Source organism: Schistocerca americana, chromosome 9, assembly GCF_021461395.2.
Source record: "Schistocerca americana isolate TAMUIC-IGC-003095 chromosome 9, iqSchAmer2.1, whole genome shotgun sequence".
Taxonomy (NCBI): Eukaryota; Metazoa; Arthropoda; class Insecta; order Orthoptera; family Acrididae; genus Schistocerca; species Schistocerca americana.
In genome coordinates, this window is record NC_060127.1 from 1,969,442 (window position 1) to 1,986,002 (window position 16,561).

The 16,561-nt window shown below is 45.5% G+C and overlaps 2 protein-coding genes across 2 annotated transcripts in view; one reads left to right on the top strand and one right to left on the bottom strand.

The window, feature by feature from the left end:
• LOC124551181 (sialidase-like) overlaps window positions 1–15,006 on the top strand; it is a gene marked incomplete at its 3' end in the record, with an annotated part of 90,094 nt that extends 75,088 nt beyond the window's left edge. Inside the window, exons 3-4 of the mRNA XM_047126170.1 lie at window positions 13,281–13,436; window positions 14,372–15,006. Of these exons, the coding sequence (XP_046982126.1) occupies window positions 13,281–13,436; window positions 14,372–15,006 (791 nt within the window). The remainder of the gene's footprint in view (window positions 1–13,280; window positions 13,437–14,371) is intronic.
• A 235-nt stretch (window positions 15,007–15,241) lies between these two features.
• On the bottom strand, window positions 15,242–16,003 carry LOC124551182 (ring-infected erythrocyte surface antigen-like). The gene has a single exon (XM_047126171.1). The coding sequence runs from the start codon at window positions 16,001–16,003 to the stop codon at window positions 15,242–15,244; it is 762 nt and encodes a 253-aa protein (XP_046982127.1).
• Between the last annotated feature and the right edge of the window lie 558 nt (window positions 16,004–16,561).

Here is a 16,561-nt window from a genome sequence, read left to right on the forward strand (position 1 = left end):
GCTGATTGTGGCCACACCACTTAGAAGAAGCGGTATGGAGCTCACCTCTCAACTCCCCTTTAGTCAGAGCGTTGCTTACCTGCCGTATTCTCACGAATCTTCAAGTCTTCGATGTACAGCATTTGAGTCCAGACAATTTTCACTGCCCCTGCCAAGTCACAGACCCCTGCTAATTCTCTCGAAATACCACTGCGGCCTGTCAATGCTGTTCCATTAGTTAGAAGTCTGTCTGTCACTGTCGAGATAGAGAAGAGCACCTCACTAACGTACAGGAGGAAATTCACAACCGTGCAGAGTACCTGCAGACTGCACAAAGTCGTTCAGAAGCGTAACAATTTATCTATGTCGAATGACAGTATGTAAATATCACCTTGCACATATCCTGATCTGCTTTATCATATTCCTGTGATTACTACGTTATATGTATGACAGTGTAATTGTGTCAGAGACTTCATTGAGAGCACAGCCCCTCTTCCCCTCTTCCCCTCTCCCCCTCTTCCCCTCTCTACCTCCTTGTTATCCTTTTAACATCTAATGGAGTAAAGCTATGAACTATAAAAACTTCACTAATGCCACATGATAGAGAACTCAATAAGACTTTACACCATCTCTCTCTTCCGAAATATCGGAAACAAATACCGTACGGCCAGCTGCTGTGGCCAAGTGGTTCTGGCCGCTTCAGTCTGGAGCCGCGCGACCGCTACTGTCGCAGGTTCGAATCCTACCTCGGGCATAGATGTGTGTGATGTTCTTAGGTTAGTTAGGTTTAAATAGTTCTAAGTTCTACAGGACTGATGACCTCAGATGTTAAGTCCCATAGTACTGAGAGCCATTTGAATCATTTTTTGAAATACTGTATGCTTGTTGACGTCGAGCATATGTGGCGATCCTATTAAACGTACAAGTATCGGTTTGCTGCAGAAGGTGGCCATTGATTGAATTCGCTTGCACAGACCTGTGTAACGTTTGCTCACCTGTACTGCAGGATGACCATATCCCACAAACTAACCATCACAAGAAAGGGTTCCTGTGTTCTTTCATATGCACATTGCCACATTGTTTTCCTGATATGACACACCCAAGCAGTGTAACACTACAACTTTGTACACCGCCATCCGTTTTGTTTTTCCAACATGACTCTGAGCTCTGTGTCAAGTGCTGAACTGGCATTAAGACATTTCGGCCCATCAGCTCTCACAGAAAACTGTACATCGCATGATGGAAGTTAAGTAGCTCTCACAATACACAGGATGATTGAAATAAGAGACAAATGTTGTCTTTCTTATTGACAAAAATGTGGAAGACATCTCAGTATATGGAAACTGAAAGAGTTTGCGGCATTGTGGAGCACTTTGAAACAGCTCTCCAAATGTGATGCCCTCTGCATGTAAACTCATGTTCCTTAGTGATAGTGTAGCTAATGTCTCAGTGTTCCATTTTTGATGAGACCAAGAGCATTGGTTTGTCATATTGGTGGGGCATATTGCACCCATATGTATGAAAGTTGTTTCGATATCCTTCGTGGTTGTCATCCTGACCCCCAAATCTGCGGACACTGAGTCTTTCATTTTTATGGCGTATAATTCAGGACCACATATGGAACCAGGGAGTAGTTTGGAGGACTTAAGACTATAGAGGTAGGCTAGTGTGCAGCATGAGCTGTCAGTTCCACCAATGGAGGAATGGAATGATTTTCATACACCCAGGCGAGCATGAATGTACACTCCTTCCTCTACATTTTTGTTGCATTTTTATCAGTTTTACTTACTTTCCATCAATTTGTGTAATTTTAGGAGGTTTTCCGCTATTCCAGCGCATTTTACTCAATTAATCGAGGTCCATACCACTAGTGTGGACGAGTTTCCACTACAACAAAACGTCTCATCAAGTCGATCTTATGATGCTATCAGCCAATGGCTGCGCAGCAAGATTCTCAAATAATTCTTTATCATTGCTAAACCAACCCCTTGATTGCTTTGTGAAGGTCAAATGAATTTGGACATATTGTGAACCCTGTTACACCGCCTACATTACATGCTTACAAATGCTGATTCTTATTGTAGGAAATAGCCATCAGCAGAGAGGATCTGCAAAGACTATGTTCCTCCCCCGAAACACTTTATAAATTTAGTAAGATTTTATTACGACTGGCCATCTGGACGGGAGTCGCATTCTCGCATTCATGGATCCTGAGAAAAACTCTAAATGTTCTTTCTTTGCATCTTGTAACTGTGCCTCTGTCTTTAACCAACCCTGCCTGCAACATTGGCTCAAATTTTACTTGTAACTGACCAGAAGTAGGAGCGCACTATACTCGCTACAGTCGACATCTCACTAAGAAATGGAATAAACTGAGTTCCATGTAATAAATACGCTTCGATATTTTGCTTTCATGAATAGCATAATACGTCTTCCAAAATTGTACCACAGCCCAACGCCTGTGATATAGACTGATATTCTCATTCCAAAGCCATAAGAGACCCAGGATAGGTTCAGGACAGGATCAGGATAGAGCTCACAGGGGTTACGTCAGAAGTAGAAACGATGGTGGATCCTGACTGCATTATGGTTGGGACAGGATTCGAAGTGGATCCACCATGCATTATGGCCAGGACATGGCTCCAGTGTGGATCCATCCTGCGTTATGTCTGGGATAGGGTTCGAAGGTGAATCCACTCGCTATATGTCTGGGTCAGGCACTCACACACGTACACACACACACACACACACACACACACACACACACACACACACACATACAGAAAAATAGTGCATTTCTGTTAGGTGCTGAGAACTAAACTACACTTACAAGCAGTTTCAGAGCACGTCGCGAGAAGAGTTGTCATGACCACATGAGATGAAGTGACATAAAATCGTGAAAAACAAGAAAATTGATGGAAAATACGTATAAATTGAGGGTAAAGTATGGCAAAATTCTGAGAAATTGAGGGAGAATGTGCGAGTACTTACATGTCTACTTGATGCAGGAAAATTCTTGTACATGAGAACGAGTATGTGACAGCAAGAGGAATACGTGAAAAGGTTTATATGGAAGCACCAGGAAACAGGGAAACATTCATTTTTTGGACAGCGATAAGATGGCTGGAACATATTCTTTAACGTGGATGACCACCAAATGTCGAATAATAAAAATATATATATGGCGGATAACAAGTCCAGGTCAGACAAAAAAACTGTCGGCAACCAGTTTGTAAATTTTTATAAAGTGTCCTTACCTAAAGTACACTCTACTACTAGCTCGGTGGTTGGATTGAGAAGTACTGTAATCCCTTTGTATATGACGGATGTTGTGTGTGGAAGAGACTGTGTTCTGTTCACGAGGTTAGTGAAGCATGGCGTGTAATATCACATCGCTATTCATTTCTCTATCTCCTCATAACATACTGTAGTTTCATGCGTTTGGAGTTGCAGACTATCGTTTTATAGAACTGATGCCAGCGTAGCATAATTTCAGAACAGTTATTGGGGTGAACAGTGAGCTTTGTACACCTTCGAAAAACTATCTAGTGCGGTTTGTCACAAGGAATCTATGTTTTCTTTTTTCCTTTGGTTTAGAAGGTATTAGTTTTATCATTTTAAAGTTTCTCGTCTTAGTGATAGGGATAGAAAACGTGCAGCCTGAATGTATGTTAGGTATTAGAAACCTATTTCCTGCATTGTGGTACTTTCCACATGACTAATATATATGGAACCACAACTACTGTAGCATTTAGCATGTTTATGTGAAGAACCGTGTAGCCTCAGAAGTGTGTGTTTATGTTCTACAATCATTTCTCTCTTTCCAACATCTTCCTAGTATGGAATCCAAACACTACAACAGTATTACAGAACTGACAGCACAAATGATTTAAATAAACTCTACAGCTACATCACACTCCGCAAGCCACCTAATGGTGTGTGACGGAGGGTACTTTCGTTACCACTGTCTGATCCCTCCAACCCTGTTCCACTGGCGAATAGTGCGTGGGAAGAATGATTGTCGTCGGTAAGTCTCTGAATTGGCGCTAATTTCTCGAATTTTCTCCTCGTAGCCAATACGCGAGATCTATGTGGGGGAAGTAATAGGTTGTCCGACTCCTGCTGAAAAATGATGTCCCGAGACTTCAATAGTAAATCTCTGCGTGATGCACAACGCCTCTCTTGTAACGTCTGCCAGTGGAGTTTGTTTAGCATCTCTGCAACGCTCTCTCACCGGCTAAACGACCCCGTGACGAAACGCGCCGCTCTGCGTTGGATCTTGTCTATCTCCTCTATCAGCCTATCCTACCTGATGGGGATCCTAGACAGATGAACAGTACTCAAGAAGGGGGCGAACAAGCGCCTTATAAGCCACTTCTTTCGTGGATGAGTTACATTTTCTTAAGATTCTTCCGACGAATCTTAGTGTGGTGTCTGCTTTTCCAACTATTTGTTTTATATGGTCATTCCACTTAAGATAGCTCTGGATAGTTACGCCTTGATATTTTGCGGCAGACGCTGTCTCCAGCTGTTTGTCATTAGTAGCGTAGTTTTATAGTAGTGGATTTCCTTTCCTATGTATGCGCAATGTGTTACATTTATTTACGTTCAGGGTCACGTTCAGCCTTCACCATACATCAATTGTGTGCTGGTCGTTCTGCAAATTCTTACTACCTTCTGGTGTTGCTACTGTGTTATAGACAACTGCATTATTTGCCAATAGCCTTAAGGGGCTCCGGAAAGGCTCAAAATCATGAAAAGTTCAATTTTTACTTTTTTGCGTTTTCTGAATCTGCAGACTATTATCTTTTAATAGATGTATAATTTATTCAATTCCGAAGACTACAACTATTATTAAATTTTTTTTGAAATGTGTTCTACATGGGCGTGACTCACTGTGGCGCTGTTAAACTGCTGTCAAATGGTGTTATTATTAACGTCCGTGTTCATCAGGTACATTTTAGTGATGTGAGATAAAGTATGTGTTGTGGCTAACCTGTGATGGTTCAATATATATCGCTGGTGTGATTGTCGATTGTTTCATGTTTATTTACGCTGTCGTTATCTCGAAAATATTCGTAATTAATTCTGTTTCTTGAGTCTCTGTTTTGTTGAAGTATAATAATGAGTAAAAGTAAAGTTATAAGAAATCCTCTGAAGGCTTTTAAGAAAAGGAGAAATGTTGGAAAACCAAAGGTATGTGTTATTACTGTAAACAATAAAGACGATAACCAAGTGAGTGAACCTAACCTCTCAAGTACACCTGCCCATAGCAGTCAAAGTGGGAAAGAAAATACTTCACAGAAGAAGCTTGGTTCAATGAGTGAAAACTATGAATGTTTTATGGGTGAATCGGATGTGAATGAAATATTTGATATGTCGGTTCTCAAAGGAATTTTTTCAAACTGTGTAAGATGTATTCATTGTAGTGAAGTTGGTCTGGAACTCTCCATAATAAAGCACGTAGGACTTGCTAGTGAAATACAACTGAAATGTGATAAGTGTTCATACATGACCACCTTTTGGAACAGTGTTGCAGTAACTGCAACTGAAGAAAATGGTAGCAAAATCTACGAACACAACAACGAGCGATGCTTGCTTTAGACAAGGAACGCCTTCGGGCTGCAGACAGGGCTGTAAAGAGTCTAGAAATACAAGCAAGAGTAAACAGGAGGAGGAACAAGAGGAAGCTGGAGGAGTAGTTTGCAGAGGATGAAGATAATCCATCCTATGGACCTGGAATGCACTAAAAAGTTAATCCAATCTTTGTCGCTCGATTCCCAAAACTATTATTTTCTCATACTAATTACATGTTTTCTAAGGATCTTCCAAACATATTTGTTTCAAACTTTCAGTAAATGTTACACAGTACCTTCTGCATAATTTAACACAGCCTTTTTCCAAAAAACTGTATATTATTGAATATATAAATAAAAAATTGCAAAAAAATGTTGTGAATTTTCATTACAATTGAAAAAATATCATCTTTAATAACTGAACTAAAATTTTGTAAAATCCCTGTGTTAAGTTGTAGCCCATATTCCAATAAATAATCTGTAAAAAGTTCAACTTCATACCTCAAATACTTTGTGAGGAAAGATGTAATTTATAAGCGTTATTTTAACATTGCAAGTACAGGGCGTTCCGGAGCCCCTTAAAGAGCATCCGACGCATTTACCAGATCATTTAAATATACTGTAAACAGCAACGGTTCTATCACACTTCCCTGTGATACTCCGGATATTGCCTTTACGTCTGTCGATTTAGTTCCGTTAAGAGCGACGTGCTGAGTTCTATCTGCAAGAAAGTCTTGAATCAAGTCGCAGGTCTGCTCCGATACTCTGTAAGCTCGTATTTTTTTCATTAAACAGCAATGCGGGACGGTGTCAAATGCGTTACTAAAATCAGGGAACACGGCATCAACCTGAGCGCCGTACTTCGCTGCGCTGTGGATCTCATGGAGGAACAGAGCGAGTTGAGTTTCGCAAGATCACTGTTTGCGGAATCCATGTTGATTTTTATAGAGGAGGTGTTCATTTTCCAAATACGTCATAGTTCTTGAGCATAAAACATGTTCCATAATTCAACAACAGACTGACGTCAACGGTATGGCTCCATCTTGCGGCCTTTCTCAGAAACGGGAATGACCTGCGCCTTTTTCCAGCCGTCAGGTACCTTTCGTTGCTCAAGCGATGTACTATAAATTAATGCTAGAAGGGGAGCAAGTTCTTTCTCATAATATTTATAGAATCTTATAGGTATCTCATCTGGTCCTGAAGCCCTTCGGTTTCTAAGCGATTGTAGCTGCTTTTCAGTTCCGCTATCGGTTATCTCAATATCTGCCATTTCGATGTTCGTACAACGATTGAAAGGATGGACTGTGTTTCAATCTGCCACAGTGAAACAACTTCGAAAGACCGAATTCAGTATTGTTTCCAACTACTTCCATCTGGAGCTCCATCGTGCAGAAACCATTAGTTGCTACTTATTATTTATCATCTGTTTTGTTTCCGATATTTTGCAAGATAGAGATGTGGTACAGTCTTATCGAGTTCTCAAACAGGTGGCATTAGCGAAGTTTTATAGTTTGTAGTTTTACTCCGTTAGGTGTTAAAAAGATAACAAGCACAGAGAGAGAGAGAGAGAGAGAGAGAGAGAGAGAGATGAATTGTAGGTGTTACGCTTCTGCATGTCTTTGTGCAGTCTACATGGATGTGAATTTCCTCATGTACGTCAGTGTGGTACTTTTCTCGTTGTGATAGCTCTCTATCTTGACAGGACTAGGCAGTCTTATAATTAATGGAACAACACTGACGGAATGCGGTGTTACTTCGAGAGAACTAGCTGGGCTCTGTGACTTGGCGGGGGACATCTCCTTTCCGTGGAAGACTCGAAGATTCGTGAGAATACGGCAGGTAAGCAGTATTCTGACTAAGTGGGAGTTGAGAGGTGAGCTCCATACCGCTGCTTCTAAGTGTTGTGGCCACACATATTACAACCTCTCACTTATGTCTCGGGAAGTGACCGCAGTGAGAAAACTGGGAGGTGATATGAAGATTTGTGGCCGGCATTGGTGGCCGAGCGGTTCTAGGCGCTTCAGTCTGGAACCGCGCGACCGTTACGGTCGCAGTTTCGAATCCCGCCTCTGGCATGGATGTGTTAGTTAGTTAGTTCTAAGTTCTAGGGGACTGATGACCTCAGCTGTTAAGTCCCATAGTGCTCAGAGCCGTTTGAACCAACACGGACCACGATCGCCATGCCACGTGCTACGATTGGAGTCGGCGCTAGGTAACTGTTGTGACCACGCACGTCTGGAAGCACAGCACTGCAAGTCTGCTGCTCCAGCAGGACATCCGTGGCCGCGGCGTGCATCGTGTCCCGGAAAAGTTGAAACTTTGCAGGCGATCGTGCGGTATTAATGTTCGCTGTTCCCACCTTACGTGGTCGGATCGTTGTCGCCTTCATGCTCGTGTCGTCTCATCGTAAACGCCACTATTCGTTTCCCACCAGCGTGCTTCCCTCCACTGCCCTCGTTCTATGGTTTGTGTCTCGAAAGTAAGCCGTCATCAAGTGGGGGTGCCAACTCTACTACCTCTTCGACTTGTTCTGTCCAGTCACACAGTTTATCAATCTCAGAAACGCCCTCTGCTAGATTTCGATGCGATTATCGGGACACTATCACTGACTCTTCCATCGGCATTACTTGGTCAATTGGTGTCAATGAAGAGGGACCATCTGTAAGGCAGGGCATCCAGTCACCATCTGAAGGAATCGTTCAGACTATCACTAAGGAACATGAGTTTACATGCAGAGGGAATCACATTAGGAGAGCTGTTTCAAAGTGCTCCACAATGCCGCAAACTCTTTCAGTTTCCATATACTGGGATGTCTTCCACATTTTTGTCAATAAAAAAGACAACATTTGTCTCTTGTTTCAATCATCCTGTGTATTGTGAGAGCTACTTAACTTCCATCATGCAATGTCCAGTTTCCTGTGAGAGCTGATGGGTCGAAATGTCTAAATGCCAGTTCAGCACTTGACACAGAGCTCAGAGTCATGTTGGTAAAACAAATTGGATGGCTGTGTACAAAGTTGTAGTAATACACTGCTTGGGTGTGTTACATCAGGAAAACAATGTGGCAAAGTGTTTATAAAAGAACACAGGAACCCTTTCTTGTGATTGGTAGTTTGTGGGATATTGTCATACTGCAGTACAGGTGAGCAAACGTTACACAGGTCTGTGCAAGCGAATTCAATCAATGGCCACCTTCTGCAGCAAACCAATACTTGTACATTTAATAGGATCGCCACATATGGTCGACATCAACGAGCATACAGTATTTCAAAAAATGGTTCAAATGGCCCTGAGCACTATGGGACTTAATATCTGAGGTCATCAGTCCTGTAGAACTTCTAACCTAAGGATATCACACACATCCATGCCCGCGACAGGATTCGAACCAGTAGCGGTCGCGCCACTCCAGAATGAAGCGCCTAGAACCAGCTGGCCGTACGGTATTCGTTTCGGATATTTCGGAAGAGAGAGATGTTGTTAAGTCTTTATTGAGTTCTCTAACATGTGACATTAGCGAAGTTTTTATAGTTCATAGTTTTACTCCATTAGATGTTAAAAGATAACAAGGAGGTAGAGGGGGGGAAGAGGGGAACGGGGGGAGAGGGGTAGAGGGGAAAAGGGGCTGTGCTCTCAATGAAGTCTCTGACACAATTACACTGTCATACATATAACGTAGTAATCACAGGAATATGATAAAGCAGATCAGGATACGTGCAAGGTGATATTTACATACTGTCATTCGACATAGATAAATTGTTACGCTTCTGAACGACTTTGTGCAGTCTGCAGGTACTCTGCACGGTTGTGAATTTCCTCCTGTACGTTAGTGTGGTGCTCTTCTCTATCTCGACAGTGACAGACAGACTTCTAACTAATGGAACAGCACCGTCAGACCGTAGCGGTATTTCGAGACAATTAGCAAGGCTCTGTGACTTGGCAGGGGCAGTGAAAATTGTCTGGACTCAAATGCTGTACATCGAAGACTTGAAGATTCGTGAGAATACGGCAGGTAAGCAACGCTCTGACTAAAGGGGAGTTGAGAGGTGAGCTCCATACCGCTTCTTCTAAGTGGTGTGGCACAATCAGCAGCAGAAGTTTCATGTTTTGTTTTCTCAATAAATAAGACACAACATTCTTCTGTGAGGTTTGTGTGCCTATAAATGGATGAAATGAAATATTAATAGGTAAAAACCAAAGGAACTTCAGATTGTCAATTGTAAATAGCATCCAGAACCAAGTTAAGTAATTTTTATGTTTGTTATTATTTTAATAAATGTGTGTGAAAATTAATCAAGTTCTGCTTAAAGTTGGTCACAGTCACTCTGCAACTCTAAGCGTGCAAGTGGCATTTCTGTAGTGTGAGCTAATGGCAGAAGATAAACACGCCACGATAAGACCACGAGACATATTGCTGACACTCGCCTACTTCGTTAGAGCGACAAGTCAAATAATCTGATGGTGTGTGTACTGCAGGTCTTACAGTACGCACAGCACAATATACTTCCTATTATAACGATCCTTCTACCTGGTAATATGATTTTTCAGAGTCTGAAGATGGTTCTTAAATAGAATAGAAACCGGTCACTCTAATAAAAATAAAAAGTTGCCATGAAGACTGTTTTTAATGTTTAAGTTTTAATTTTAAAGATCGCTGATAACGTTTTCAAAAATTTTATGTTCGTTAGTCCGTTGCAGCCGCCACATTCTCCACTTTCACTTCCACGCCGCGCGGTACTTCTGAAAGTACCCTCGTCTGCCGCGAGGAGGGCGTGGGCGCATCCTCCCTGTCACCTCCCTGCTCCCCTGACTCAGCTCGCGCTCGCACCAACACGTGCCTGTCACGCTCCGAACTCGGCAACACCTCCCGGCGGGCCGCCGACGCGTACGTCGTCTGCAGGTGCGTGCTAAGTTCTGCCGTGGCGCTTCTCCACGTGGAAGTTGCGTGATAGGGCTTTGTACGCACTCCGCGCGTATGCATCCTCCTCCACCACGGCCAGAACGTGCTCGCGGCTGGCCATCGTAACTCAAAAGAGCTCGACGTGCTCCGACATATATTTGTTCAAGGCCACCCGCACCTGTCGGACGCCGTTCAGCACGGGATAGAAGCCATACCTCTCCCAACGTTCAGGCGTATGAGTCCTTACCGCCGAGTATAGTCGCAGCGATTCAGTAACCATCGATTGTGGTGCCTCAAACGGCAGCTCAGAGGTCCGAACGATCCTCATTGTCGAGCTTGAAGGAGCCACTGTTACATCGTTGATATGGCCAGCAGTGTCGAAATTTAAATCCCCTGAGCAGCAGCGATAGTTCTTTCGCTTGCAGCTTCGTCGGTTATCTTGACGTATATTCTGCTGCTTACGCTGGACAATACTGACCCTACGACTTATCTTAGAAGAAAGATTAAGGAAAGGCAAACCTACGTTTCTAGCATTTGTAGACTTAGAGAAAGCTTTTGACAATGTTGACTGGAATACTCTCTTTCAAATTCTGAAAGTGACAGGGGTAAAATACAGGGAGCGAAAGGCTATTTACAATTTGTACAGAAACCAGATGGCAGTTATAACAGTCGAGGTTCAAAAAATGGCTCTGAGCACTGTGGGACTAAACATCTATGGTCATCAGTCCCCTAGAACTTAAAACTACTTAAACGTAACTCACCTGTGGACATCACACAACACCCAATCATCACGAGGCAGAGAAAATCCCTGACCCCACCGGGAATCGAACCCGGGATCCCGGGCGGGGGAAGCGATAACGCTACCGCACGACCACGAGCTGTGGACAACAGTCGTGGGACATGAAAGGGAAGCAGTGGTTGGGAAGGGAGTGAGACAGGGTTGTAGCCTCTCCCCGATGTTATTCAATCTGTATATTGAGCAAGCAGTAAAGGAAACAAAAGAAAAATTCGGAGTAGGTATTAAAGTCCATGGAGAAGAATTCTAGCAGAGACAGCAAAGGACCTGGAAGAGCAGTTGAACGGAATGGACAGTTTCTTGAAAGGAGGGTATAAGACGAACATCAACAAAAGCAAAACAAGGATAACGGAATGTAGTCTAATTAAGTCAGGTGATGCTGAGGGAATTAGATTAGGAAAGTAGATTAGTTAAAGTAGTAAAGGAGTTTTGCTATTTGGGGAGTAAAATAACTGATGATGGTCGAAAGAGAGGATATAAGATGTAGACTGGCAATGGCAAGGAAAGCGTTTCTGAAGAAGAAAAATTTGTTAACATCGAGTATTGATTTAAATGTCAGGAAGTTGTTTTTGAAAGTATTTGTATGAAGTGTAGCCATGTATGGCAGTGAAATGTGGACGATAAATAGTTTGGACAAGAAGACAATAGAAGCTTTCGAAATGTGAGTGCTGCAGAAGAATGCTGAAGATTAGATGCGTAGATCAGATAACTAATGACGAGGTACTGAATAGAATTGGGGAGGAGTTTGTGGCACAAGTTGACTAGAAGAAGGCATCGATTGGTAGGACATGTTCTGAGACATCGAGGGATAATCAATTTAGTATTGGAGGGCAGCGTGGGGGCAGACAAAGAGATGAATACACTAATAAGATTCAGAAGAATGTAGGTTGCAGTAGGTACTGGGAGATGAAGAAGCTTGTACAGGATAGAGTAGGATGGAGAGCTGCATCAAGCCAGTCTCAGGACTGAAGACCACAACAACAATGGTGGACAGGTGTACCCCAGCTAAATCTGTAGTAAGTAAATGAGCTTCATCCCACATAAAACGCTGTTCTTCAAAAGCCTTGGATCTGGCATATCCATTGTCAAACGTAAATGGGATCCTAATCTTTCTGAAATTGTGTGCCGTGTCGATCTATTCAGACAACAACAGGCGGCTGTCAGCGGTGTAAACACTTCCCGTTCCGCGCCGCCCCCCTCCCGGTGCAGACACCAGTCTGGATGCTGCGTTGTTGTGTTGTGGTGTGGTGTGGGTTGGACGCACGTTCCTCTGTACGTTCCTCTGCACGTTCCTCTGTACGTTCCTCTGTACGTTCCTCTGCACGTTCCTCTGCATGTTCCTCTGCAGGTTCCTCTGCAGGTTCCTCTGCACGTTCCTCTGTACATTCCTCTGCACGTTCCTCTGCACGTTCCTCTGCATGTTCCTCTGCACGTTCCTCTGCTGGTTCCTCTGCACGTTCCTCTGCACGTTCCTCTGCACATGCCTCTGCACGTTCATCTGCACGTTCCTCTGTGCAATTCTCTGTACGTTCCTCTGCACTTTCCTCTGCACGTTCCTCTGCACTTTCCTCTGCAGGTTCCTCTGCAGGTTCCTCTGCAGGTTCCTCTGCACTTTCCTCTGCACATTCCTCTGCACGTTCCTTTGCAGGTTCCTCTGCAGGTTCATCTGCACGTTCCTCTGTACGTTGCTCTGCACATTCCTATGCACGTTCCTCTGCAGGTTCCTCTGCACGCTATTCTGCACTTTCCTCTGCACGTTACTCTGCAGGTTCCTCTGCACATTCCTCTGCACGTTCCTCTGTACGTTCCTCGGCACGTTCCTCTGCACATTCCTCTGCACGTTCTTCTGCACGTTCCTCTGCACGTTCCTCTGCACGTTCCTCTGCACGTTCCTCTGCACGTTCCTCTGCACGTTCCTCTGCACGTTCCTCTGCACGTTCCTCTGCAGGTTCCTCTGCAGGTTCCTCTGCAGGTTCCTCTGCACTTTCCTCTGTACGTTCCTCTGTACGTTCCTCCGCACGTTCCTCTGCAGGTTCCTCTGCACGTTCCTCTACACGTTCCTCTGCGCGTTCCTCTGCACGTTCCTCTGCACGTTCCTCTGCAGGTTCCTCTGCAGGTTCCTCTGCACGTTCCTCTGTACGTTCCTCTGCACATTCCTCTGCACGTTCCTCTGCAGGTTCCTCTGCAGGTTCTTCTGCACGTTCCACAGTACTTTCCTCTGCATGTTCCTCTGCACATTCCTCTGCACGTTCCTCTGCACATTCCTCTGCACGTTCCTCTGCACTTTCCTCTGCACGTTCCTCTACACATTCCTCTGCACATTCCTCTGTTCGTTGCTCTGTACGTTCCTCTGCACGTTCCTCTGCAAGTTCCTCTGCACGTTCCTCTGTGCGTTTCTCTGTACGTTCCTCTGCACGTTCCTCTGCACTTTCCTCTGTACGTTCCTCTGCGTGGTCCTCTGCAGGTTCCTCTGCAGGTTCCTCTGCACGTTCCTCTGTACGTTCTTCTGTACGTTCCTCTGCACATTCCTCTGCACGTTCCTCTGCACGTTCCTCAGCATGTTCCTCTGCAGGTTCCTCTGCACGTTCCTCTACACGTTCCTCTGCGCGTTCCTCTGCACGTTCCTCTGCACGTTCCTCTGCACGTTCCTCTGCAGGTTCCTCTGCAGGTTCCTCTGCACGTTCCTCTGTACGTTCCTCTGCACATTCCTCTGCACGTTCCTCTGCAGGTTCCTCTGCAGGTTCTTCTGCACGTTCCTCTGTACTTTCCTCTGCACGTTCCTCTGCACATTCCTCTGCACGTTCCTCTGCACATTCCTCTGCACGTTCCCCTGCACTTTCCTCTGCACGTTCCTCTACACATTCCTCTGCACATTCCTCTGTTCGTTCCTCTGTACGTTCCCCGCACGTTCCTCTGCACGTTCCTCTGCACGTTCCTCTGTGCGTTTCTCTGTACGTTCCTCTGCACGTTCCTCTGCACTTTCCTCTGTACGTTCCTCTGCGCGGTCCTCTGCAGGTTCCGCTGCAGGTTCCTCTGCACGTTCCTCTGTACGTTCTTCTGTACGTTCCTCTGCACATTCCTCTGCACGTTCCTCTGCATGTTCCTCAGCATGTTCCTCTGCAGGTTCCTCTGCACGCTCCTCTGCACCTTCCTCTGCACGTTCCTCTGCACGTTCCTCTGCACGTTCCTCTGCAGGTTCCTCTGCACGTTCCTCTGCACATTCTTCTGCACGTTCCTCTGCACGTTCCTCTGCACGTTCCTCTGCACGTTCCTCTGCACGTTCCTCTGCACGTTCCTCTGCACGTTCCTCTGCACATTCCTCTGTGCGTTCCTCTGTACGTTCCTCTGCACATTCCTCTGCACTTTCCTCTGCACGTTCCTCTGCACGTTCCTCTGCAGGTTCCTCTGCAGGTTCCTCTCCAGGTTCCTCTGCACTTTTCTCTGTACGTTCCTCTGAACGTTCCTCTGCACGTTCCTCTGCAGGTTCCTCTGCAGGTTCCTCTGCACGTTCCTCTACACGTTCCTCTGCGCGTCCCTCTGCACGTTCCTCTGCACACTCCTCTGCAGGTTCCTCTGCAGGTTCTTCTGCACGTTCCTCTGTACTTTCCTCTGCACGTTCCTCTGCACATCCCTCTGCACGTTCCTCTGCAGGTTCCTCTGCAGGTTCCTCTGCACGTTCCTCTGTACATTCCTCTGCACATTCCTCTGCACGTTCCTCTGCAGGCTCCTCTGCAGGTTCCTCTGCACGTTCCTCTGCACGTTCCTCTGTACTTTCCTCTGCACGTTCCTCTGCACATTCCTCTGCACGTTCCTCTGCACGTTCCTCTGCACGTTCCTCTGCACGCTCCTCTGCACGTTCCTCTGCACGTTCCTCTGCACATTCATCTGCACGTTCCTCTGCATGTTCCTCTGCACGTTCCTGTGCACATTCCTCTGCACGTTCCTCTGCAGGTTCCTCTGCACGTTCCTCTGCTTGTTTCTCTGCAGGTACCTCTACACGTTCCTCTGCACGTTCCTCTTTACGTTCCTCTGCACGTGCCTCTGCACATTCCTCTGCACGTTCCTCTGCAGGTTCCTCTGCACATTCCTCTGCACGTTCCTCTGCACGTTCCTCTGCACGTTCCTCTGCACGTTCCTATGCACGTTCCTCTGCACGTTCCTCTGCACGTTCCTCAGCACGTTCCTCTGCACGTTCCTCTGCAGCATCCTCTGCACGTTCCTCTGCTCGTTCCTCTGCAGGTTCCTCTGCACGTTCCTCTGCAGGTTCCTCTGCAGGTTCCTCTGCATGTTCCTCTGTACGTTCCTCTGCACGTTCCTCTGCACATTCCTCTGCAGGTTCCTCTGCAGGTTCCTCTGCAGGTTCCTCTGCACGTTCCTCTGCACGTTCCTCTGCACGTTCCTCTGCACATTCCTCTGCAGTTTTATCTGCAGGTTACTCTGCACGTTCCTCTGTACGTTCCTCTGCATGTTCGTCCGCACGTTCCTCTGCACGTTCCTCTGCACGTTCTTCTGCAGGTTCCTCTGCACGTTCCTCTGCACGTTCCTCTGTACGTTCCTCTGCACATTCCTCTGTATGTTCCTCTGCACGTTCCTCTGCACGTTCCTCTGCAGGTTCCTCTGTAGGTTCCTCTGCATGTTCCTCTGTATGTTCCTCTGCACATTCCTGTGCACGTTCTTCTGCACGTTCCTTTGCAGGTTAATCTGCAGGTTCCTCTGCACGTTCCTCTGTATGTTCCTCTGCACGTTCCTCTGCATGTTCCTCTGCAGGTTCCTCTGCACGTTCCTATGTACGTTCTGATGCACTGCACGAAGTGACAGTGTCGCCTGCTCCTCGTTTCCGCATGTGTGTGTTCAAAATGTACCCAATCTGATTTTGCTCGATGAACTTCTTTTGTGTCTGGATCAGGAATAGCATGCCGACCTCGAGGTGCGGCACCTTTTCTTCACCCTTTATATGTTGTAGTAAGTACCAGCATCCACATTGTTGCATCGTTCGTCGTTCTTCGGTATCCGAGTCTTTCCGCTCGTATCCGTTCACTTATATTTACTTTTGTGGTCGCTGTCCTATCGATTACATCCGGTTTCTGACGGAGGAAGTTCCAGATATCTCTTACGCGATCAGAAGTATGTCTGTTCATCGATGTATCGAAAGTCCTACACACAGTGCAGCCGTCGGTGTGACTAAGGTGTACTCTGTATGGTTTCGCATTGACTGCAATTTGCAACGACGATGATGTAGCATTTAGCTTTCAAGACCGACGTGAGGTGAATGTTTTGTGCACTTGTCCAGATGAAGACAGTTTGGATTGAGGA

What these genes read in the sequence shown, in the direction of transcription:
- LOC124551182 (XM_047126171.1), bottom strand. Translation starts at nt 16,003, where the DNA reads ATGCAGAGGAACGTGCAGAGGAACATACAGAGGAACGTGCAGAGGAAC.